The sequence below is a fragment of the Thermobia domestica genome, chromosome 6 (assembly GCF_964235325.1).
Source record: "Thermobia domestica chromosome 6, izTheDome1.hap1.1, whole genome shotgun sequence".
NCBI lineage: Eukaryota > Metazoa > Arthropoda > Insecta > Zygentoma > Lepismatidae > Thermobia > Thermobia domestica.
The window spans coordinates 29,333,438-29,360,670 of NC_137459.1; the positions used below are offsets into that span (position 1 = coordinate 29,333,438).

The 27,233-nt window shown below is 35.4% G+C and overlaps 1 protein-coding gene across 1 annotated transcript in view; it reads right to left on the minus strand.

The window, feature by feature from the left end:
• The window catches only part of Atg4b (Autophagy-related 4b), a 38,468-nt gene that overhangs the window by 1,541 nt on the left and 9,694 nt on the right, over positions 1-27,233 (minus strand). Inside the window, exons 2-6 of the mRNA XM_081761468.1 lie at positions 25,925-26,227; positions 24,520-24,724; positions 21,938-22,014; positions 17,396-17,737; positions 1,785-1,981 (exon numbers count right to left, since the gene is read on the minus strand). Of these exons, the coding sequence (XP_081617594.1) occupies positions 1,785-1,981; positions 17,396-17,737; positions 21,938-22,014; positions 24,520-24,724; positions 25,925-26,227 (1,124 nt within the window). The remainder of the gene's footprint in view (positions 1-1,784; positions 1,982-17,395; positions 17,738-21,937; positions 22,015-24,519; positions 24,725-25,924; positions 26,228-27,233) is intronic.

Genomic DNA, 27,233 nt, shown 5'->3' on the forward strand with positions numbered 1-27,233 from the left:
GTGCCATCTGCAGGATCGCGGGCGAATTATACTCACTTGTGTCTGGGTGTGTTGCGCATGCAACCCCTGTTTTGATTCCCCCATTGCTGTTCGCTTTCCTGGGGAAAACGAGGGGGGAAACTTACTTTCGGACTCCCCCTCGTACCTTATTCTGGAATGGCGTGGACTAAAATAGCGAAATTCAATTTGTGTATATGGATGAAATATAGTATAGTCTTATAGCTCACCAGTCTTTTTTTTTTTTTAAGTTTTGTTTAACGTCCCGCAATTACGCTCCGAAGCTAAAGGACACGGTACTTATAATCAATAAAATGGTGAATAAAGAAAGTGGGACGAAACAGATGAACCCCGAGGAAACCTATTCATAGTGTGTTTGTCAACCACAAAGTCCACTCGGCGAGAGCTGGGATCAAACCAGGGCTCCATACATGGTTGTTTCATTGATTGCAGTTTAAGGTCCCTTTTCAGTCGGACAGTTTAAAGTGGGATCCGAACCACTACTCGGATTTTTATCTGACGCAAGCACCCTACCAGACCATGCGTACAAAAATCAAGCCACAATCACGAAGGGGTACACTAACAGATGTGTTTGTTGTTTTTCTGATCTTTCTTAAGATCTCCCTCATGGCTAGCGGACATCATACGCCCCTTTGGCGCGCGAGACCCGAATTCAATTCCCGACGGGAGCTCATCTGCTTCAAATCCCACGTAGTTCACATCCCATATAGTCTCGCTGCCGAACGGGACACTAAATTCAAATTAAATAAAAAAATATATATATTTCTTAAATGAGATAAGTCTTTTCAATCCACCACTGTGAGGTCACGCCATAGTACATAACTTCTTTCACTTCAATAGAGTTTTGGTGATGTTTAAGTGTTTCCTAAGCGGAAATAAGCATTCAAAGAAATGTGAAAGGAACTTCAAAAGTTAGACATTCTGAAAAATTATTTTCAAATTGGAGAAGCTGAAATAAATAGAATAATGTGTGTGGTCTTGAAAGTACCGATCTGAAAAAGGCGGAGGTACCATTGTTCAGCGTTAGACAGTTTAGCTTTTGTGGCCTAGATCGCACATTTGCGGGGCACACTTTGTGTTTGAATGTATCACTTAAAATATGTGACTGTTGAGAAATAAATTATTAGAACTAACAGAATTAGGCATGAAATCGTAATACTTTGATTAAAAGAACTGCGCTAACTAGCTTGATAATTAGGAGTATGGAGCACTAAGGGATTATTAGGGGAACTGTACACATGACTAGAGGCCTCCGAAATCTGAATACGGACAAAGAACGGAGAAAATTGCTGGGTAGAACGATAAAGCAATAAGGAAGACTTGAGAGCAAAAGTATAGGAGAAAATAATATATCAGATAATTATTTTAAAAAGGGGGGATGAAGACTGGTTACTACAGCGTTTGAGAAGAAATTGTATTTTAAACAATATATCAGAAGGGGAAATGAGGAAACGGGAGTGTGAAAAAGTTAAACACTAGCCTATGTTGTATTGGGGTTTACAATCTCTTTCAACACCGAGGTTATATAAGACCTGGACGTATTGTTTAACATGAAATCCGATCCACATAAGCTACTGCCGAGAATTGAGTTTAACGTTCCGTTCAGCAGCAAGGCATTTGTTGCTCTTCTAGAATTCAGAACAATACAAAGTTAGTTTTAAAAGGTCTTTTAAAAAGCTATAAAAAACATTTCAGTGAATTCACACAAAATCTGATCCCAATATTAAAACCAAATAGAAATGTAATTTCTCCTGCAAATTTCTTACCTGTTGTACATTGGCCACGAAAGACTCAAAGTCCGCCCTTGTCTTGCAATAAAAACCAATACAACACGATGGGTCAATTTTTGCCAGGTTCATCTTTCGTGGAGACTTACAGTGGAAGCTTGATAAAGAAAAATTAGGTTTCCAGACATCTACCATTTCCTGACAATAATGCGGATCCAAATGGATCAATTTGTCATCTGGAACAAAAAGGTACTGTCATTGTACACATAGAAAAAGCACTACACTACATTATCTTATCTAATCTAGGTAATAATTCTACTAAAGAATACAATCATCTCACTTCTAATTTACATTTTTGAAGAATACTTGCACTAAGTAGCTTTCTTTCTTTACATGTCTGCAAATATTTCAGTTTATTGGCATTCAACGGACAGGAGAGGACAGCTCAAACAACAACTTTCATTCTCAGGAAGCTTTTAATCTTTATGGAACATTTCAAGCTCATCAACTTAGCTCTTTTTCAATCTTATTTACTAAAAATAAAAATGGATTGCACTACTATATGTCAAGTGTTCATCACTCAAACTTATAACGATACAGAACCGATACATGAACGCTACGCCACTGTTCCATTCTTTGCTCCAGACATGGCTTGGAATAGTTCAGAAAGCTGCGAAGACAAAATAGTGTTCCTTATAGAGAGTTCCTGCGATCCTTCGAAATTATTTTTGGATCAAAAGATCCAATATATTTCAATCAAAAATTTTCTTGTACGCCTTTTATCTGGAAAACTACATATAACGTAACCAAACCCAAACTATCACTTAACTGAATATGATGTGCTTATTCCGTAGAAAATACGAAAACTGGATTTCGGGACCGTTCAAACATTTTGTGGCCCCTGATTCAAAAACGATTTATTGGCCAAGATCGCAATCTTTTGAGCCATTTTTGGTTTTCCTAAAATTCTTGTTAGCAGTTATTTCATATACGAACTACACATCGCATCTTGTTTGAAACTCAAGAAAATCGTCGGGGTTCTCCCGAAAGTTTAGTTACTTTTCCCGAAAACATTGATTTTTACACAGTATTTTGTTGGAAAATAAAGAAGTATAATATTGACTAAACGTAGTGAAATGTAGCGATGTGCATATAACTTCATTATATATATATATATATATATATATATATATATATATATATATATATATATATATATATATAATGTTATTTATGCTGTCCTCCTTCCTGGCGCGAAGTCTATTTACTAGAGAAGTTTGGCTCTATGTTTTGAAAACTGGACTGGAATCATTAGTTAACTGCAATCTAAATAGTAATGCATGGATACAGGGCACCCTTCTAGTTAATTCTGCAGGTTTTGGTACTCGCCGGGCTGATATGGTATATCCTAAGTTCTTTAGCGTCGTTCTATGGATCCCGACATACCATTGAGAAACTCCTCAATCTGGAAGATGAGCGTCATATACAACTACAGTCCAAGACTGCATATCTGGCTGGTCAAACCTACCTGGTTTAAGTCCTCCTGAAACAACGGGCAGAAGTTCGCAAATCAGTTTGGGACAACGCGATCAGCAAATTACATCAATCAATGTTACTACAAGAAGCAAACAGTCAAAAGGGCAAGGCTAGATTTTCCGCCTCTTTATCTCAAATTTCAGGTGCTTGGTTACAGACATTACCATCACACACCCTAAGATTGCACCTTTCAAACGAAAGTTTTCGTATTGCAGACGGGTTAGACATATGCGAATCATACAACTGCTCTAAATGTGATGCATCAGCCAACCAGAACGGTATACACGGTCTATGTTGCGTAAGTAGCTCCGGAAGATATGTGAGACGTTCCAACGTAAATGGTATTATCTGGAGGGTACTCACATTGGTGGAAGTTCCTCTGTTCGTGAACCAGCGGGAAGTAACCAATCCGACGGCAAACGACCAGATGGCATGACGCTGGTACCATGGAAGAGGGGAAGATTTTTCTCTGGGATTTCACCTGCTCTGATACTTTCGTGTCATCTAACCTTACTCTTTCTTCATCATGAGAAGAAGCGATTGCAGCCCACAGAGAATATGAGAAAAGAAAAAAATAGAATAATCTACTAGACAGATACATGTTCGTGACCATAGCCATTGATTCGAGCGGCAGTTGGGGTCTTGAAGGTCTATTTCGTCGAAGAAGTAGGCCAATGTATTGCACAGGTTACTAGTGACAACCGGGCTACTGTTTTTCTTATACAACGCATCAGCATAGCGCTTCAGTGAGATAATATGGTTTCCATTTTAGGTATATTACCTCCTGGCAAATTATTAGAAGAAGGTCCTTCTTGTATTACACATGTGCAGAGTCAATTCATCACCTAATAGACAGGTATAAGAAAGATTGGAATATCTTAAGGTATTGTGGGAATTGGATTATTTTTTGTATCATACATGACAAATGGAATTTGTCGATGTTGCACGTAATAGTGTATAAATGAAAATTTTATGTAAAGAAAATTTTTAAAAATTAAAAAATAAGTATAGCTAACTGCTTAAAAGGTTTTAACAAGGAATAATTTCAATTTTTGTCTAATTTTCATGCGAAAGAAAGAGGAAGTGTATACATCTAGGGAGTCAGTAACTAAGAGAAATTATTAGAAACTATTCTATAGCAAAGTTTAAGTAATCTTTCATTTGTTTGGCACAACATTTCTGTCCAAAGAGCATTTTTATATGTGAATACTTTCTTTCTATGTACGTACAAAATGCTATTTGTGCATGCTAATATAAGATCTTGTTGATGGACAATATGGGGATCCAAGATAAGGAGTAATTTACATGTGTTTCCATTCGATGCCCTGTGGGAGTACTGATACCGTTATTCATCAATCATTTTGCTGGGCTACATAAAACCCGAAGAACTTGGTCGAGAAAGTGTAAAAAGCTTTTTCAGGCCAGTCATCCTGAATGAGGTTTTCCAGATTCACACCAGGCAAATGCCGGGATGGTGTCTAACATATAGGTCCCAGGACGCTTCCTTCCTTCCCTTTCCGCAGATAGTGTACTCCCCGAGGGAAGTCATCCCTCATACGCGACGGGCTAACATGGCCATAGATGCCGAAAATCTAAGAATCTATATCCTAAATCCCTCAACACCAGAACACTGGTCACCGGACTTTAAAATCCTATGCTTACGATGTATATGTAAATTTTGACTTAACTACAGGAGACACAGTCAAGGAACGAACTCAGACCTTCTAGATCTATGCATGTCTAGGAGTGGGGTTATAGAGACAAAGCTTCAATATTCACTCCGGGTCCACCAGAGCTTTTGACTAAGTATTTTCATCTTCAATATTCCTTTCCCAGACTCTTCAATATCCCTCACAGAGAGATGGTAAGGAACATTGCCATCCTGTCCGCAAAGTGTATCCCTGATCCTAACAGTCTGTAATGCCCTGTTTCACTATACTCACTCCGTTTTCCGTACTTTCCATTTTATCTTATTATTATTATTTAGTATAATTTCTTCTACACACTTGCAGTTCTGCATTATCTCTCATTTCTTATTTTGATTACATTTTTATTTGTTTAATTTCTTCATTATCATTTACTATTTTTCCATCCTTTCCCCTACATTACAAATATTTATCTTAATTCATTATTCTTTAGTTTTATCTTTCTCCAATAAACTCCATTTAATTTCAGTTTGATCAATTATTTTGTGTGTTTTCACTGCTTATTGTTTTTATTTCTGTTCTTTCGTATTTATATTTACATATATTGTTGTTTTGTCCTCCATCGTTTTGCGCTCATTTTTGTAGTTTTATTCTTTATCTTGCAGTGTTTGTATTAGCTGCTTGAGCGACTTTAATGGTAAGGGCCACTTCAGGTAAAACCGAGTTATTACGTGCAATGGGTTGTGATCGAACCACAGAAGAGTATGTAGGTAGTTTAATTTCGGAATTACACCTGAATACAGCAAGGAAAGCTCGTTTGGGATGTTGTAATGCATTGAATTGCGTGGGAATGGTCAATCTTTGTTTCCAGTTTACTAAAAACTTAGAAAATGAAATGAAATCTTTCAGTTTTACATCCCATGATTATGCTTGACTAAAGAGACGGTGATGATGAGAAATGAATGCAATGGCGGAATGAATAAAATGGGAGGAAACGGGATAACCCAAGAAAAACTACGCACAAGGTGTTTGTCCTCTATAAAGTTCACCTGGCGCGAGCTGGGATCGAACCAGGGACTCCACGCACCAGAGGTAAACGCTCTACCACTGAGCCACCACGGCCCAACTCAAAAGTTAGAATATGACATACCATTATATTTGCTGGAGCCGCTCATACACCGTTTTTTCTTAGATTTTACTTTTCACATAGGAAAGTATGAAAGAAATTTAAATTAGTATCGCAGTTTATAAATTTTGCATCCCATTTTCGGCAGCGAAAGCAAACATTATTATAGTTATTTTATTTACTTGCTGAAATGCCCGTTCTTCGCACGGGGAAATATGTTTATAGGAGATAGGTGACTCGCTACAAATTGATTTGTGACTATTTAATAAGTTTCGTAGTTTTATGTATGAAGTGCACGGTTATGCAAGAATGGAAAATTTGGTGAACGGAAATTTATTTAAAAAGAAAAGCAACAATAATGCTATTAAATTCAAATGAAGAAAATTGTAGTGAAAGGAAAGTCTGGTTTGTATTTAATGTTAGTTTCATTTTATTTCATACTTAACTAAGTTGTTTTATTACAATACTTGCTTATAAATTACGTATGTTATCTTATTGTTTGGTGAGTAGATATATACATTCTTTGGGTTTTCCAGTCTAGAGCAAGCTACATATAACTGACGGTGAGAAAAGTATGATTCTTTTAAGTTAATACCACAATATGTTAACGTTTGTCCTTGTGCCTTATTTATAGTGATGCTGAATGCTAATCTTACTGGAATTGAATTGAAACGGGAGTTCGGTAGATATGAGCGGAATCCTTGGAAGAAATACTGATTTTCTTTTATCCTTTCCTGACATTATTTTTGCTTCAATTATATTGTTTGATAACTGTTTCACGGCCATTCTTGTTCCATTACATAATGTTGGTGAATAGAAATTTCTCAACAAAATTATTGGAGATCCTATTTTTAATCATAAACAAAAATGTAAAGGCATTCCTGGCACTTGCACTGAATTCAAAAAATCGGTAGGAAAGTTAACACTTTCATTTTCATCAACCATAGAATGAATTGTTTTATATATTCGTTCCTCGCTAGGAATCTTGTTTTGAATTTTTAAATTAATATCGTCGACGACGTCATTTCTTACTGCTAGAATGGCTCTTTCAAATAATCAATTTGAATTTGTGTAATTTTGAACGTTAGGGTAAACTCTATCTATTAATTCATCTGGACTGTGGAAAGCATTACATAAATCACTTGTAAGTTCAATTTGGCCAGTTATACAATCAATTGGATGCTTGCCTTCACCAATTTGTAAGAGTTTTTCGGCAAAGTGTCTCGTTTCTTCATCATTGAAAAGTTGAACTCGCATATTTGTTGTTAATTGTACTTTCTTGACTCGAGGCCAGAGAAATGATTGCTTCAAACATGCATTTATTTCATCTGCTGGAGTTGATTTTGGAATCACTGGAAGCGATTGCCGAAAATGTCCAGAAAGTATAACTAATGCACCTCCTCTTAATTCTGAATTATCTCGGAGATCTTGTAATGCTTCGAATGATTTTTTTATGTGCCATTGTACATTCGTCCCAAATGAGTACTTAGACCTGTTTTAAAAGTTCATTTAGTCCAGATGCTCTTGATATATTACAAATGGGAAATTCTTGTTCTGCAAAAGCTAATGGCAGTTTCAAAGCTGAATGCGCAGTTCATCCTCCTTGCATTAATGTTGCCGCAATTCCAGATGATGCCAATGCAAGCGCAATTTCTTTTTTAGCGCGTATTTAATCTAATATTAAACTTATCAAAAATATCTTTCCGGTACCTCCTGGTGCATCCAAATAGATTACTCCCCCCATTCTCCTGTTCACATGATCCATAATGAACTCATAAGGTTGGTTTTGAATGTCATTTACCAATGATTTGTTTTGAGCGATGTATTGCAATAATTCATGAACACTATAACCATTCTTTTTCAATATTTCGAAATTTAATGAGTCGAATCCATCTCTATTTGGCGCTTCCATTCCAAGTGCAACTAAAGTTTGATCGCTTATTGCTAAGCATTTATCTTCCAAAAGAATAAGCGCTTGATTATATATATCTTCATTGAACTCGATGTTTAAATCAGGATGAGCTTGTCGCATTTGGTGCAGTACATCATCCCTCATATTTTCTTTAAATTTTTCCCATAATCTTTTTGGAATCGATGGATTACATGTTGTCAGTACTATTGCAAATAGATCCCTTACTTGTTCTGGAGTTGCTGTCGATGCTGCTTCTCGAAAAGCCAGCTCTCAATGGTTATCATTTTCTAGTAATCCTAAACTCTGGCATGCTTCTCTGTACGTTTCACATACATATCCATCGATTTTTTTTTTTTTTTTTTTTTTTTAATCTATGAAACATGTTGGTCCACGAATTGCATGCAGTAGCATTCGTAGATAGAAGCACTCAGCATTTTTTGGATGCACTGTATACACTCGTCCTAATGCGTCACTTTTGAAGATTTCTTCGTAACCTTAAGCTGGAGTTCCTTGCTTTCTTCCTTCAAAGATTCGTCTTATTGCGTTCCATGCATGATGGCACACCTACATATAGCAACGTTTTTGCAAATGAATCACTTTGACTTTGACTTTGACAATCAAAGTTGAAAAAATGCAGTTAAGGTGGTATTCACAGGTGGTTCACTGCCTATTCTCCGTGCAGTTTCTTTGTGAAATATACTCGTTGGCCATTTTCCAAATGTACTGCTAAATGATACAACGACTCACCAAAGGTAGTCGTCAACCTGGTTCGGCTAATGATATAAGTAAATCTTGAGTGGTAATAATTGTTTACACATAAAAATATCTTCAATAATTATATACACTATTATTCTCACCTTTTCTATCGAAATTACAAGTCGATGATCGGTATTAAATGGTTTATTAGTTGATACTCTTTTAACGTATTTTCACTCAAACTGTCTTGCAAACATACATGTTGATTCAGTATCTATAAACAACTACATAGCAACGAATTATACAATAATGTATATTTCTTTACATATATTAAAAACATTCTTCTTTTGTTATTTTTAAATTAACATTATATCAAGTATAGTGCTTGAGTATGAGCACTTTCTGCCCAAGGTACAGGTAATTATTAAACGATACAAAGTATCTCGTTGTATAAAAATGTCGCCCGACGATGGGACTGAATATAAAAGTTACAAGCGAGCTTAGTTTTTATATTTAAGAACCACTGGTCCGTTTACAATAATGATGTTACATTACTTATGTCCTTTACATTTTGATCGCCCCTCATATATATCTTCATTAAGCTTCATATATATAAATACATTTATAATAAATCTTTTATTCCATTATCATTTATCTTTTATTACAAAAACGTCGTCGCTTAATAATATAATTACTGAAGGGTGCGAAGCTAAAAATCGTAAGAGACAAATTACCTTTTAAAACATAAACCACAATGATTAGCATTTTCAATCATTATTAAAACGGTGATGTTAAGAAAAATAATATTTGATCTATCCAGGGCGCATTATATAATAACTACGTTAGATGACGTTTCATAATATACATTGTATCCATAAGGCATCAGAATATAGAAGAATCTTATTCGGGTAACATATAAAGTAGCGCATAAAGACAGTCGTCGGATAAATAGCTTAATAGAATGAACCTTATTCTTAACATAATCTTTGACAACAAATTCTCAACACAAATCCATATAATATAAATAACCTTTGCCTTTGATCAATTATAAATCGAATTATAATTCTTCACATTAACAAGAGAGAATTAAAAATCATTTGAAAATTATCATTGGTTAATGAGAATTAAAGAAAATTAAATTAAGTAAAAATCAAAAATTAAACGTAACCTATGTTCGGACGAACAAAAGGAAGAAAATAAATCTATTTTTACACAAACATATTCATAAGAATCAGTAGCTGATATGGGTTTAACTCTTACTTCATCAACTGCAGTCAGTTTACATTCGTACTTGCATATGATTCTAATAAAGTACATTGTACTGCACAATCGTGATTAGGTTCCGCATTATTTTGTACATGAATTGCGTCATTATCTTGATTTTGATACAAAGTGACATCTCTTGAACTACGATTATGTCTATACATAGGATTTATAGCATTTCTAGAATTTCGCCATGAATTTCGACTGTTTTTGTGTCTATTTTGGTTATATGGTCTAACATAAGGATTGCCACGATTAATTAGGTTAGGCGGATTTCCAACATATCTTTGCCTATTTTGCTCGTTCGGATTGCTTAAATTCACTCGATTTAGGTTGTGTTCCGTATCGTTCGCATTACGGATATTTAGATTACGAACAGGTACAAAGTGATCTGAATTATTTTTAATTTTACCTACTCCCGCTTGATGATTCTGAGCGTGGTATTGAGTTTCATAACATTGTACAAGCATTAATAAATGATTAAAACTCATACACTGGGTAGAAAACAGGATCTGTTGTAGTTTAAACGGTAGCAAATTTCGAATTGATGCAATTACTCTAGATTCCGACTGCAACGGATTTACGACTTTTAATTCGTTATATGTATTTACAACAAAATCAACAACAGATTTGTGCAAACGAGGATTGAAAGGTTGATTTCTAATCGTGGCATCTCTGTTTGCAAGCAAAAAGTCATTTTCGTAATTTGCAATCAGCGCAGCTTTAAATTCATCATATGTATTGACGTGATCTCGTACTGCTTTAAACCATAAAGAACATGGTGGGAGTAATAAATGAGGGATTAGTTTCATATATTGCGATTTATCTATACACATTATATTGCTCTCATCCTGAAATTTTTCTAGGAAAGAAGTAGCATTTTCGTTACATTTACCACTGAACTTACTCATAGCACGTATTTCACTCATCTTTACACTTAACTTTACCTTTCTTTCACCTTTCCGTGTTCGTGTTGAGTGACAATTCCTACCTACTGCATGATGTGTAGTTCCACCATCTCTTTTACGCCCATCTGTATTCCTTGGATGAATTCCTTCCAAAATAATGTCCTCATCGGATGGGTTACTTGAAGATGAGATAATGTGAGGTCCACGTTGATCTGCTACGGGTGAACGCGAGGTCATCTCCTGTGAACAAGGGAACTCCAAATGATCATTAACCATGTTGTTGTGGTATGCGTTGTCCTTAATCTGTAGCATCCTGATTTCCTCTTGTAATGCAGATATCAACTGAGTATTCGCACGTATTTTGGTAGAATTATCCGTGACCTGAATATTTTGTTGCCGTATAGAAGATTCTATTACTTCCAAATCCTTTTTTACACAGTTGACTTCTTGAATTGTATGGTTGTAATTATCCTGGCAATCTTCAGATACTCTTCTTAGCTTTTCATCGAACTGTGATGTAATGTCACTCACCGCCTGGATAATAGATTGTTTCGTTTCTTCGGATGTCTGCTCCAATCGTTTACTTAATTCCTCGTACTGTTTACTGGAAGTCTGCTTTAAATTTTCCGACATCTGGGCTAAACTTTGTTCCAATCGTTGTTCTTGTCTCTGTAAAGCCATTAAGATTTTGTCTTCTAACGATAACATTTCGGGTACAACAGGAGCTGTATTTTGTTCTTCGTTACCACTGTCACCAGTTTCTTTCTCCATTGCCTCACCGATCATCATTTTTCTTGTGATTATTTTACCACTTCGAAGTATAGTAAAGTTCGTAGTCATGAACCTTATTACAGAAGTAAATTCACCCTTACTTTATACTTCAGGATAAGAATTTACAAAGTTCCCGGGTGAGGTAAACCAAAAATTTTACAACGACTCACCAAAGGTAGTCGTCAACCTGGTTCGGCTAATGATATAAGTAAATCTTGAGTGGTAATAATTGTTTACACATAAAAATATCTTCAATAATTATATACACTATTATTCTCACCTTTTCTATCGAAATTACAAGTCGATGATCGGTATTAAATGGTTTATTAGTTGATACTCTTTTAACGTATTTTCACTCAAACTGTCTTGCAAACATACATGTTGATTCAGTATCTATAAACAACTACATAGCAACGAATTATACAATAATGTATATTTCTTTACATATATTAAAAACATTCTTCTTTTGTTATTTTTAAATTAACATTATATCAAGTATAGTGCTTGAGTATGAGCACTTTCTGCCCAAGGTACAGGTAATTATTAAACGATACAAAGTATCTCGTTGTAATGAGCAACTGCTGGTTCTCGATCCTGTATTGGGAAACCCAATATTCGCCAAGCTGCTTCATTACTATTTATATATCTTCCCATTTAAAGCTGAAGTATTTCGTCTTTAGGATTTTATTCTTTGTTTTCTTTTGTTATTGTGAATACAGCCATATCACTGCCTTTGTTAATGTATTTGCAAACATATTTAATCGCTTTTACTGAGTTGCAGTACTCCACATTTATGTGTGTTTGAAACATTTTGAAGATAAGCGGATTATAGGGCACTACCCATTGATTATCTACTTCCATGTCCTGATTACCTTGCATTCGCATTTTGCCAGTGAATCCACCATTTTCCGGAGATCGTCTTCTGTACTTAGGATATCCATCTTTTCATGATTGCGTTTTAGTTAAATATGGTCTTGGATATCTTTTTGTACATTTGCTTTCATTCATACATGCTGAATTCATATTTAATCTCCCACATGGACCGTGAACCATGTGTTTTACTATTATATTGTGTAATTCTGGATCCTCTTTTGGATTTGGAAATTCAACTAATTACTTGATCGATTTGATTGGGACGGATTCTTTCATATAACCAAATTAAATTGTGAGTGAGGTAATCATCGTTTCTGCAATTCGGTTGTGTACATCCAGCATCTAACTGTTCCAAAAACATGATATTTTTCCATAACATCCATGAATCTCATTTGTTTCTGTCAAAAAACTCGAGCAATTATGTCATGACGGATCATGGGAGCTTGTCCGTAAATCATATTCTCTTTGATCTCCGGCCATGACGAATTGCACGTGAATGTTAAGAATAAATCAGGACGACCATATTTTCTTACATAGGTCATAGCGTCTTGTGTGTACTCATGCATGTTTCGTGGACTTTCGATATAAGTTGATGGTAAAATTACCAGACTTCCAATGTCGTCAGCGTTGTTTTCATTCATAAGTGCGTCTCTCAAGTGAATGCACTCTTTTGTCCGCAATTTCTTTTGATTCTTCCGTATGCATATCAGTCGTTCTGCTTCTATTTTTGCATACATATCAACTAAAAACTGTTGAAATAAATTACAGTAATTTGTAATGTGATTGTATTCCTCGTCTCTGATCATTATGTGATAAGCATAAAATTCCCTCGAAGTTACTTTTCTGTTTGTTTCGGCACCTGCATTTGGGTTCACTTCTCTTAAATTGAAATGATATCCGTCTTCTCCTCTTATGAAAATTAATGGAAATTGAAGTGCATTGTAAGAACAATGTGATTCTGCGATTCGTTGTAATCCTTCCTTCCTTCTTTGAATAATTATATCACGACTTGTGTACTCACTGTCCACAATTACAACAGCAATTTCATTAACTTGAGGTGCATTGAATTGACGTTCGTGTTCTCCAATTGGTCTTTTGTCTGCCCGAATCACAACTTTATACTCGTCTGATACTATTCAATCCAGTGCTGTTTTGAATACCTGAACCAACTGATTGTATTTGTATGAAACCTTGTGCAAATCTTCAATTATTTCCCGTCTCAATCCACTTATATTTGCGCAACGATGATCGACTTCTGTTTTTTCGTCCCCAATGAAATACACCTGCAAAAATTTATGAGAATCGTTTGGCAGTGGTAACAATGATCCCACTTTATGATAGACTTGTCTTTTGATGTTCTTCACTGCTCATGGATGAAGCACCAAATGATGTTATTTGAAAGCACACATTATAAGCTCTCATATTTTGCAGAAAATGCTTTGATTCCGGAGTTTCTGCAGTCATGTAATGAAAGAATTCGGGGGAAGGCATTTCCAATAGTGTTAGTCGAATTTTTCCATTCTTGCAACACATTCCTGGTGATTCTCTACTGAATTTCTTGGCACAACAGAACATACAGACTTGATCTATTTTACCAATGACAACGTGTTTGTGTTTGTTATACTCTTTAGTGGGATCATAACGGAATGCCTCATCTGACAAACTATAATCTCTACTTCTTCTGCTTCGCACGTCTCGTACACTAATGTTTTGTTCATGCGCCTGCGATCGTTGTCTTTCACGAATTCCACTCATTGTAATTCTACTTAGTTCGTTTTGTAATCTTGTTTCTTCAGCAGTTTCTATGTGTCCGCTTGCTCGTGTCCCACTCGATCCTCTTCTTAAGCTTTTTCTTTATTAATTTTTTTATTTTGCGTTCAAGAGACCACAGTATTGTACATTTGTACATGCGGTATAGAACATGTCAAATCCTATTATTGTCTATATAATAAGCTACTACTATAGTTCCTTATACATCACATTAGTCTTACAACATGATACATATATATACACATGGAAATACCATACCTTATCTATTCATCTACCTGGTTTTATTCATAGTGCGATAATCTGTAGTTTTTTTTCTTTACATTATGCTATCTTCATTTAGTATTTAGGAAACACGTATTGAAGATATCTGATTATAATAATATATAAATAAATATGACTACTCATGTAATAATAAAATAAATACCATCCTACTGATTCATACAACTACAAGGTTCTAGCTTGAGTATGTTCATAAAATTCCGTGACAGTATAAAAGCAGTGCTCTTGTAGGGACTTTGTTAGTCTTTGTTTAAAAAGGTGATTAGATTTTGAGTTTTTTATGTTGATGGGTATGCTGTTATAAATTTGTATTCCTGTATATTTTGGACCTTTTTTGTAAAGTGCTGTATTATGAATGGAAACTGCAAGATCGCTTTTGTTTCTGGTATTGTATGTATGAATATCACTGTTGCATTTAAGAGACGATTTCAGGTATTTTCTTATAAATATTGCCGTTCGTAATATATAACGAGAAGGCAGTAAGAGAATTTTAAGCTCACGGAATATTCTTTTGCATGATACTTTTCATTTTGTACCTTTCATTGTTCTCATTACCCTTTTTTGAATCTTATATTCATTCTCTTCCGTTGTGACGCTAAACGTGCTTCGTGTTCCTCATCTGTTTCATTTCTTCGCTGTTCTTTCTACGTCCTTCTTTTAGAGTCACCGCTGGCAAGATTACCTCCTCTTTTATGTTTTGGCATTCTGTTTAACGATATGATTACTTAACACTCTTAAATTCCATTTAATACAGTGTTCACTAAGTTTAACCTTTAGCAATTTACTTTCATTTGTTACGTTTTAAACATAACAATGGCATACAATTAACTGTCTGGCAATTTCATTTTCCCTTGATCCGATCTTATATTTTAAAAGTTTCCCTCGCATATATTTAACTTCCAATTTATAGAGAGTAATTCATTTCCTATAAACGTATTTTCCTTATGCGAAGGACGGGCATTTTAGGTACTTTGTGATAATTTTGAAACCATCATTGTATTTTCAATGGTGTCTGTAGACATTATATCTTAAACAAACTTGTAAATAAATGTAATGGCTCAGACTCCGGTCCATCGTTGCCTGTTAACTTTCTTTGGTGCTATTTGAGCACATTTGTGCCAAGAGCATTAAGTAATTTGAAGATGAAACTGACAAGTATTTAACTTTGTGTCAATGTACACTCATGTCCAAAACTATTGTCGCATGTCTATAAATATGTTCTTGTAGGAATATAATTTGATAACGAATTCGCCCGGTATTTCTTATAATGTCAGTATGTGTATAATCGGAAAAGACATGTATGTAGCAAATTTCATGTCAAAAGAGCAGTAAATAAGAACAATAAAACGAAAATAAAACTTTCTTGTGTCCATTTAGTAACATTTTGTTTTACTCATTCTAATTTTCGTATTTATAGTTCTTTCCTATAAAATTTACCACAAATATACATTTCCCGATTATAACATAGTATCAGCATTAAAAGTACCCTGCAAAATCATAATTTGATTATATTCTTATAAGAAGACAGATATAGATATGCGACAACCATTTTGGACATGAGTGTACCTCCCAGAAAATTGTTTCTCAGTAATCTATAATTTTAGTTAGTTATGCTTCTGAAAACGTAATTCTTGCCGTAACTCTGAAACACGTTTCTTTGTGGAAATAGTGTCGCTACTCTATATAGACTTTTCCTGAGTTGGCGCATGACGATACTCAAACTGGAACAGGTAAACTTCAGGGGCGCCACAGAGATAATTGTGTTTAGATATGGGAGGCAGCCTTTAGTAGAAGTAGTAGTAGTAGTACAAATAGTAATAGTAGTAGCTGGTAGTAATAGTGGTAGCAGTAGTAACAGTAGAACAAATATTAGTAGTAGTAGTTGGTAGTAGTAAGTAGTGCTAGTAGTAGTACAAATAGTAGTAGCTTGGATTCGGTTAGGTTAGATTAAGGTAGGTTCTGTTGTCTGGCTCCCATCACCTAGACATAACCCCACCATTTTCCTTTCTAAACATTAAATAGGTTCAGAAGAACCTGAGCATAATGATACCTGTAAACTTTAATAACAATGACCCCGTATTCTTAATGTGTACCTTCCTAGTGGTGCACATTCTAGAACATTTTCCAACCTATAGGAAAATAATATAATGCGCTGGGACATTCTACAACAATTTCGAACATTCTGGATCATTCTAGAAGGTTCTAAAGCATCCTGAAAACTCTAGAATATTCTCGAACCTTTGGGAAACTTCTATAACAGTCTGTAACATTTTCCAAGATTGTTGATAATTCTAGAACATTCTGGAATATTCAATCAATAATGATTTGTGTAGAAAGAAGAGCAACATTAAAATTGAAAATAAAGAAATGCACTTATTGACGTTAAAAATTAACCCATTCTTTGGCACAGTAACACCACTGCTAGGGCGTTTTCTCCCTCTAGGACCCCTGCTGGTCCAAACCGAAACTTTTTTTCATGGATGGGAGATATAGGGCTACAATATCATATAACTCCCATGGGGCTCCGGGTTCTTGTTTCGGAGCCTTTGTGGCACGGACAAACCACACTTACTTTTGTTATATTGATATTGATTTTATTCTTTTCGTAGGTACTAAATAATAAACATTTTTTTATGTATCACAAGTAAGTATAATAATAAAATGTAAGGCAAAAGTAATAGCAATTATATTTTTAAAATGTTGTAACTTTGACATTATGTAATTTGTCGAAGTTTGTAGCTGATTTTGAATGTGTCTATATGAAAATTTTTATAAGATTTGAATCCGTAACAACTTAGATAAACGGGGAATTGAAATTACGCAGTTCCTAAAGTAAACCTTCATTTTTAAAATAATGGTCATTTACATACCTTGGAATCCAACAAAATATAATGAATGCTTGGGGCGACCTCCAATTATTCCAATACAAGAGTCCATACTTAGCATCGCTGTCAAACATGGTCCATAAATAGTATTAAATTTTTCAACTCCAAGTCTTACAGGGATTAACACAATTAATGATTTCCAGACACTTTTTTCACCACGCTGCCCAGCTGAATCACAATCACGTACATTTTCTGTCCTTGACACAGGCACTCCAAACGATCGACGACTGCTTGACCGAAGTCCATAAGTGTGCAAGTCCGTACAATTTGTTGAGTTTTCCGCGGTTTCACTCACACTGCACTGTTCCACAATATCCGCCAGGTATACTGCGATGAAAAAGGAATTGGTCTGATAAAATGTGTCTTCAATATTTGTGACTTAGCTTTTACTATAGGAAATAACTTACTACTGCTTATGGTACAGTTGACGGATTCAACATTTTAGCAAGTTGCTAATAACTGGGAAAAGGTGACTACTTCCACCACTCATCCTAAGCATTATATATATATATATATATATATATATATATATATATATATAATGTTTTGCTACGTTATGAAATATACTGAAGGTTAAATAAAACACAAAAGTTACTTTTCGTATCCAGATGATTAATATCTCATTTGCATGGTTTTCAAAATAAAATGCATTTTGTCTAAAATATTGAGAACAGTTGTAAAGGCTACAGTCCTAATGACGAATGCTCTGACACGATGTCAATTAAGTAGATCTTACATGTGGATATGAATTTGACCACAACAACGATTTTTGTCTAAGAGACAGATACCAAAAAAGTTTAGTAACAACACTAAGACAATTCTTTTACTGAGATACCTTTACAATGATTTGTTATTCACCTCTCACGTAACTAAGATTAAGGAGGTGATCTAATGCATTCTTGAAAATCTAAGAGAACAAAGATTCAGCAGATGTAAGCTTCTGAGAATTTTACCTTTGGCATTTCAACTTATTTAACAATGAAATCTCTGATTTAAAAAAAAAAAAAAGTTACTATTCTCGTACATGTTATTAGCCTGAGAATCATAATTCTGTATTTTGCCGAGAAAATAGCATTTTGAAAATTAATTCATTATAATTTTGAAAAAGAAATTTAAAACATGAAGTAATTAATTCTGATTTTTTTTTTTTTTTTTTTTTTGTAATTTCTTACTATATTACCCAAAAGTTAAATCAGTTAAAAATACACAAAATCATTTTTAAATTATCTAAAAGACAAAGGAAAATTTATCAAAGAACACACTTTTGAATACGTTTGTACCAAAATTTTATACTTACGAGGAAACCGATTCAAGTGTGACACGAAATTGTGGACGAGTTTATGCGCAAACGAAGTGTTTTTGTGTACAATTAAACCCATTAGAGAGAAAAACACTTGATCTCAACCGTTCCGGAAATATAGAGGAATAAGGGAAAGGCTGGTGCTCCGATATTTTGCGAATTTTCGGCTATGTTGCGAGTGAACATGTTTGAAAATTGCATTGAAACGTTAAGAAAGATTCACCAGGGTAGAATAAAATTGGTGTTGAAAGTTGAGGTGAGTGGCGTAGCTTTTACCCGGGGCCCGGAAAAAAGGGGCTTAAGGAATAACAAACGCCATTGACACGAAGAACAAAATTGTATGACATTACATGCTAATACATCATGTCGTTAGTTCGTAGAAAATAAGAAAAGGTGAAATAAAAAGGTACTAATTACATTGCTAAAGGAACAGAGACGTTATTTTGTGAACAAAAATACAATGTTATATTCTTGCAAAAGTGCTATAGAAAAACAAATTAAATAAAGTGAAACAAACACATATTGTTGCAAACGTAAGTACGACAGTGTGTAGTTGTGTGACATATATTAAAACGCAATGTATGGATCAATAAGGAAAAATAATATCTTCAACTTAAAGAATGAAAACCGGTACGCCTTATATACTGTATACAGTTCCGATCGGCTAATAATTGTAGAAACTATAAATGTTTGGAAAGTTCGGACGACCACCAATTTTTACATTTTTTATCCTATTTGACTGATAATACTTTTATTCGATTCAGCGTACCAAAAAACCTGAATATAGATACCTGACACACCTATTTCACGCAACAATGGAACATCGGTATTTTCGCCTTCCCAGTCCAAAACATTCTTTCCCTAGAATTTTTTATGGACTCTTCGGTTTTGTAACCCTCATTTCTAAGGTGACGTATTAATACAGTTTCATTGATGAAGGAATTAATCATTTCTAAAAGACTTTTTTACTTGTGCTAACGCTACATATTCAAAAATTTGCAAAATATCGGAGACTTCCCCGTATTCCTCTATATCTCCAGAACGGTTGAGATCGAGGGTTTTTTCCTCTAATGGGTTTAATTGTACACAAAAATACTTCGTTTGCGTACAAACTCGTCCACAATTTCGTGTCACACTTGAATCGGTTTGCTCGTTAGCTTACTTTAACTTTTAATCGGAGGGAAAAAAGAGATGGCGTAAAGTATTCAAATTTATACGTTGGGTCCGCAGACTCTAACTTGTCTTCCTTAATTGAGCTGAGCGTATATAAGACCCGGTCTTATTTTCGAGGTATCGCTTGAGTGAAACTTTCCAAATATTTCGCTCTAAGTCATTCAAGGAGCACTATTTGGAAAACCCTGGTTCAGGACACTACTGGAGAACAAATTGTCTTATTACGGAAGTGACAGAATTTATATGGCAGGAATAGAAGGTCAATGATATTAGAAAATATTAAAGCAAGTAATAACTCCTAGCAAAGAATATATCATTAATGGCACAATACATACGATCAGCACTCGAAAACTCCCGGGCGCCAGGTCGCCATACCAACAAGAAACACGAGTCTAGGGTGTAGCTTTTACTGACGTTCGAATTCCCCGTAATTCTGATTTTTATGCACTTGGATGGGTTGACAACAAATTATGACGACTTCATTATAACATTCGAAGTTTGCAACTTACCTTGAACCTTAACATCAATGTCAATCCAGAAAAGTGGGCAATTGGTATTTCATTGTTTAAATTGTAAAATATATACATAATTAAAGACACACTGCTACTTTGTAAAACTTAATATATATATATTACCTTCAGTTGCTGTTATCTCTGAGGCATTTTATATCAGTACCTATAATTTACGGTTAAAAGATGTATATGTATGTATTAAATTCAATTTTTATTATTGTGGGGACTGGTTTGTACAATTGGCGCTTAGGTCAAAAGACGTTTTTGCAAATCCTGCTTATGATGATTATGATGCAACTGACAAAATTCGTCAGACTCACCCTTCAGAAGTGCAAGTTACAATTTACTAGGTTTCGGAGCTGATTGGGCTCTATCATCAAGCAAAAACACGTTAAAATCTTGGCAAGAAATACGAAATACTTAGCCCACTAATTTAAAAATCGTCTATAGACAGGTTAGTCAGGGTCTCCATTACGTTCTTCATACATGTGTGCAATTTCTCTTCTTTCCTTTGCAAGATTACCATATCTTAGATATTTAATATGTACACAGGATTTTTCTGTATATATCTATACTTTGGTGAAAATCACCAGAGACAAATTTCAGTGGATTTTGTAAATAGAAAATTCTAGTTTCTGTTTCAATGTTATTATCGGATTTAAGTAAAATTTTATTTCTTTCAAATGATGTTGTTAATTGACCTGCAACCCTGGAGAAAAAAAAGAAAAGTAAAAGTGAACTAGATATGTAGGCTTCGACGTATTTCTGTCTACAGATTTTTTTTTTTAAATTAGCGAGCTCAGTATCCTATACGTTTTTACCAATATTTTAACCTCCATATTCCTTTTAACCCTTCACCTGATGATACAACCGGTTAGCTCTGAAACATCGTGAAATAGTGACTTTACCGCTCTGAATGGTCGGTCTGACTTTTCTTTTTTTTTTTTTTTTTTTTTTAATTACATAGTAAAATGCCATTCTTACGTTTAAATTCACTAAGAAAGTTCATTCAGGAGCGACCTGAGGGCGGGGGTGGGATGCAGAAAGTCCCCACCCACTGAACAAAGCTCGATATCCAAATTTTCTTCCTAAAGGAGACAACGAATCATTATGAACAGAAGAAGCTAATTTCAGATTACTTTGGGGGAAAGAGGAAGGGAGGCTCGAAACGGCGTATGAAACTTACCTCAATAACGAGTCAAATGACTTTTCAGCCATTTCCAGGTGCGAAAAATAAAAAGATTTAAAAAAAGCGATTTGACTAGATCTGAACTTTTATGAAGCTCATTTAGAGCCAACTTTGAGGTCTACATAAATATAACTGTGTTCGATAGACTAGCTCAGCTCACTCTTTGCATCTCAAATGTGATACATAACACAACATAGCATTTACAAGAAGTCGGAATAGGGTCAAATTTGGTATGACCAAAAATAGTGATGTGTATGTATATTCCACGTACAAATTAGAATTGCTTTTAACTCTTGATTACTCATGTACGAGATATGGAACCTTCTTTGAGTGCAATAAATAATGACAGATACCTGCACAGTCCTGAGCCACGTATACAGTCAAATCTCGAAATTCTTCATTCGATACTGCAGCCAAGTCTACAGCTTGCCTGTAACAAATAAATGGAATGAAAGGTAAGAAAGATCTTTCTAGGTACAGACAATAAATTTAACATTACTTTTATGCTTTGGAAGAGTCTGTGCTTTAAAACACAACTTATCGATTGTGGCATGTTCTGTCTATATTGATATACAATAAAACTGTAACAGGTTGGGTATGTATGGATATCTTTAAGTCAAACTCTACTGCACCTATATGTGAATGAAGAAATCTATAAACTATTACAGCTTCATAGATTCTAGGTAGACGGCTATTAGCGAGAAATAAATAATTAAAAAGAGCAAAGTGTATGAAAAATGTATCTTTTTTTTTTCTTCTTCGTTTCTTCTTTTGATTATCCAATGATTTTCTTGAAATGAGGAGAACGAACTGTCTTCACTCACGAGAAACTCTGACTTTGGGGAAAGTCATTCTGGTGCAACTCGAAGGCCTGGAACTACTTGTGTACAGTAAATTCCAAGTCGAGTTTTCCCAGGCGAGAAACAGTCGAGTTTTCCCAGGTGAGAGCCTGATGAGTAAACTGCCCATTCTTCCGTGTTCCCCAGAGAGGAAAGACCACTTCTACGAGTTAAGTAAGATAAACTAAACACTAAATTCTACCATGGCTATAAGAATATTTCCATAGGCTTCCACAAACTTGATAAATTTTAGTGCCGACTAAGAAGGTACGAGATGACTTATAAACATGACATAACATTAATCTGAGGACAGACAATACCATATATGATCAGAATTGAAGACAGAAACAACTACCAGTGTCATCTGTACACTATGACAGTGAACAATAAGAGTGAGTGCCCCTTCGCATGTGTTTAATATTTGACAGATTTGTGTTTTACATTTCTTAATCCTTTTAACCATTTTTTGTCTTTCCACATTCTGCTTCATGTTTTTAAATCCTCTTTGAATTTTAAGTAAGCTGATGATAAAGGAAGGTTCTTCCGAAAACGCTTCTGACATGTAGAAGGAAACACTGATGTTTTTGCGGAGAGTATTAGTCTTTTTTGCTTGTTTCCTATTAAATATTATCACCGCTCGCAATATTGTGATACGATTTGTTTGTGTTCGTGGAACAAGGATGAAGCACCTTAACTCTTTCAATCTGATGTCCTGTTTCACATTTCTGGAAATCGTTTTTCTATACTTTATAAGTTTTTTCTATATTTTATGTTAAAATGAAATCTTTGGGGTTTTACGTCCCACGATTACGCCGGCTAGGCTAAAGGAGACGGTGATGAGAAATGAATGAAAATTGAAAATGGTGGAATGAAGACAGTGGAAGGAAACGGGGGAACTCCTAGGAAACCGAAGCACACGGTGTTTGTCCACCACAAAGTCCACTTGGCGCGAGCTGGGATCGAACCAAAGACCCCATGCACCAGAGGTGAACGCTCTACTACTGAGCCACCGCGGCCCCCACGTTTAAATTTTAATTTTCACGAATAGATGTCCACTAATGAAAATGTAAAAGCCACACAAAAATTTACTGGCCTTTCGGCAGATTGTGTGTTCTGACGTTTCAAGAATGCCATCCAAGTGGATGAATAATTAAGGAAAGAAATAGCAGCAAGAGAGAAATTAGTTAGGAAGACGCTAGAGAGGGTAGAAATCATATAACAAGAAATAACCTTTCTGGATACAAGTTCAGTGCTGTTTTTTTAATCCACTTCTTTATACTTCACTGATTTCATTTCCATGCTGAGTGAATGATTGCAAGCCTCGAAGCATATTTACAATATATTACATCAAAATAGAACATTTTCTAACGAAAATTAGTTTTATTATCATATTTTTAAAATTGAGGGAGGGGTAAATTCACCCTTTTATTCTTGACAAATTTGAACCTGAAACAGTGGAGATGATAACAGTATCCTAAAGGAATTTTACAGTATGTTTTGTCATAATCGATTAATTTTTATCTGGTTTATATTGGAAAATTGTCTTGCATGGAAGAAGTATATGCTCAAACTTACAACATGGGGTAGACTTTACCCCCTTCCCCCTCTTGTCCTCCTATTCTTGATGGTTTGCAACTAAAGTCATTTCTTCAAGTTGAAGAACGCATATACCGAGCTTCATTAAAATCAAAATAAGCTTTACGAAAGTTACCGTGGAACAGACAGACGGACAGATGAACATACAAATACTGATGGAGTTGAATGGTAGTAGCTTCATTACATCGCTTCAATTAAGCAACGCTACTTCTAAAATTAATAGTGATAATATTTTACTTTGTGAAATGCTTGACGTTGTTTTAAACGATGGTGTAATTTCGGAAACAACAGTTGCCACTGTATGACGTGTTGCACAGATACAATTCTTGGTATAAAACATGACAGTTGCAATTTTTATGTAGTTTGCTTCTTTTATGAGAAAGATATATTTCTGTACACAATCAACAGAATTACAGTTCAGTAAAGATTGATAAAATATTTAACTACTAATCACTTTAATTTTTTCCTGTCTCTTAGAAAGAAAGAAGTGACATACAAACCTTAAGAGATGTGCCACTGAGGCTGGTCCATACCAATCTCCAGCCTTTTTGCCACACTTTTCTCCTAATGTAACAAGGGTATGTATCGACAAAGGGCTAATTTTTGATGGATTATCACCGAACCACTTGATTATATTTCTATGACGTCTGTCTTGTTCTTGTAATTTTTTGGAATGAAGATGTTGTTCGGGCCTCCACCTCCAATCTGTTAAAAATAAATAAAGATATTGCAGTGAAAAGAGTAGACTACAAAGTTCAAGGTATATGCATGCAGATCCATAATCTCATCGGAACTTTCACACTGTCTACAGAAGAAAGAGAAAGGACCCGCGTAGCGTAGTCGCTAACGCTTTGCCTTCAGTGCGAGCAATCCCGGGTTCGATTCCCGGTGGGGGCACTCGATCGAAAAAGTGTAAAAAGGTTTTTCAGGCCAGCCATCCTGAATGAGGTTTTCCTGGGTTTTCCTCACTCATACCAGGCAAATGCCGGAGTGGTACCTCACATATAGGTCCCAGGCAGCTTCCTTCCTTCCCTTTCCCGGGATGGTGTGCTCGCCAAGGAACGTCATCCCTCAAACGTGACGGGCTAACATGGCCATAGATACCGAAAGCTCAGAAATTTAAATCCTAAGTCCTAGAAGAAAAAGAAGAGAAGACAAGAGGCATACTTTCGTAGAAAATTGTTAGGCGACTGCTTTAGCACTTCAGCACATTCTCAATTTACATTAGGAAAAGTTACGTAAAAATCCATGATTCGAAATTTCGCAACATGAAACAACGTATTGCAAAACCCACGGTATGCGGCAATACAAACAGTACTGAAATCACATTATTGACGTGTATTTATTTATTTGTTGTGAAATGGATGTCAGCTGAATGTTACTCAACATATATTGTAAATTTAAGAGGAATCGCACGTGTATGTCATGTGATCAAAATATTAACCATTACGTCACACACATTCATCATTTCTGTCCTGTAGACTGACGAACATGTTAGTGAACACGGGTTGCTGAAACGACAAAACAAATGACCGAATCTTCTCTCTTAGCTCCAGTATAATGGTAAGGAGTTATCTGTTCGCCGCTTTGTTAAACCGTTCCACTAAATAAGTTTTCACGAATTTCACGCTCCATTCTGATGCACCACACAGTATGAGCGGAAATAGTGCCGACAATAGACACCTTCTAATCTGTTGTCTGTACGTATTCCCATTACCTCCGCGCCAACTGAACACTACGCTAGCCCACACACAAACAAGCATACAGGTGGCGCTCATACTACATTGCACCTGAGTGCCATCCATACGTGAATTTTTAGTACTGTTTGTTTTGCCGCATACTGTACTTAAAAGAAAAAGAATTATTTTCAGCATGTTACGAAAGGGATGTTAAAACTGAACTTACCTCGACCTAAAAAGTGACAGACGAGAGCCTGTGCCAACAGCATCTGACCACTGCGAAGCATACAGCCCCATCCGCAATCCGTTGTAAAATTGGAGCCATTTAAAATAGGAAATTCCCTTCGATACGTCAGCCACAACCTACTGAAGAAGTCAAGCTTGAAACCCTCAAACCCAACGTCCTCCTCGGCTAAAATATCGTGCTCGCTTGGGTCGTAAGGAACATCATATTTACGATGATAGATCTGTCCCAACATACACACTGGAGAATCTTTCGAAAAATTTGTCTTCATTTTCACCGTCCAACCTGGAATTTAATTATCAGAGGAAAGCAAATTAGACAGATTTTAAATAAAGAAAGGATAACTCATAAAATCTGATAGTCTAACAATACGGTGTTTACTGATATAGACATCACAGCCAGATGTGCTTATCTAATATTTGTTTTAATTACTCGTTAAAAAGAAGAAGAAGAAAAAAAAAGAGAATATTACTGGATAAAAGAGGAAGGTGTCCAGCAGCCGGTCAATGTGGTAGCATAAAGTTCACGATGATTTCATTTAACTCACAACTGATATATATATAACTCCTCTGCAAGTCGCAGGTCACAAAATCTTTCTTTGCAGGTTCTGAATCTGAATATTGTTCTGCCGTCTCAGAGATCTTGCTTGGACAAATGGAATTCCCTCTTTCTTGCTCTTTAAAATTCGTACAATGTAAGTTTAGCTATCACCATGAGTCCAAACATGTGACAGGGGTAGTTTGGTTGGATCATTCTTCTACTTTCTCCTGGCAGAATTCTTCAGCTTTCTCTTTGGGCAACAGAAGGAAGGCTATAGATATATTTGTATATGACCTCACCACTTGTGTAAACTCCTCGGCCTTCTGAATTGCACCTGTACTTGGGTTGGACAGATTATGTTTTGTTGCCTACACCATTGCAAGGCTCCTTCCCATGACCAGCAGTACTGGATACTCACTCCATTGGCTCAAGCGACTTCGTGAATTCAAACAGTTTGTAACGATTTTTGAAGTGGTTTAGGATACCATCAGAAATAATGATGATCTTTTCTGCCCGTGATTGCAACTATTGAAGAATTTTGCTTATAGTTTGCAATGTAGTGTTGTTGCAATTTCTTCAATTGTTGGTGTGTTATTGCCTTCACTGTTCATTTCCCAAGTTCGTGGTAACAGTTTTCTTAATGAGTTTATTTTCCTTAGTGTTGCACATGTAGCCTCAGAAGAGTCATCTGCTGTTCTCCAGACCAAGTGTCTGCAAGGCGAATCCTCCCTTTCGAGGCAGTCACTACATT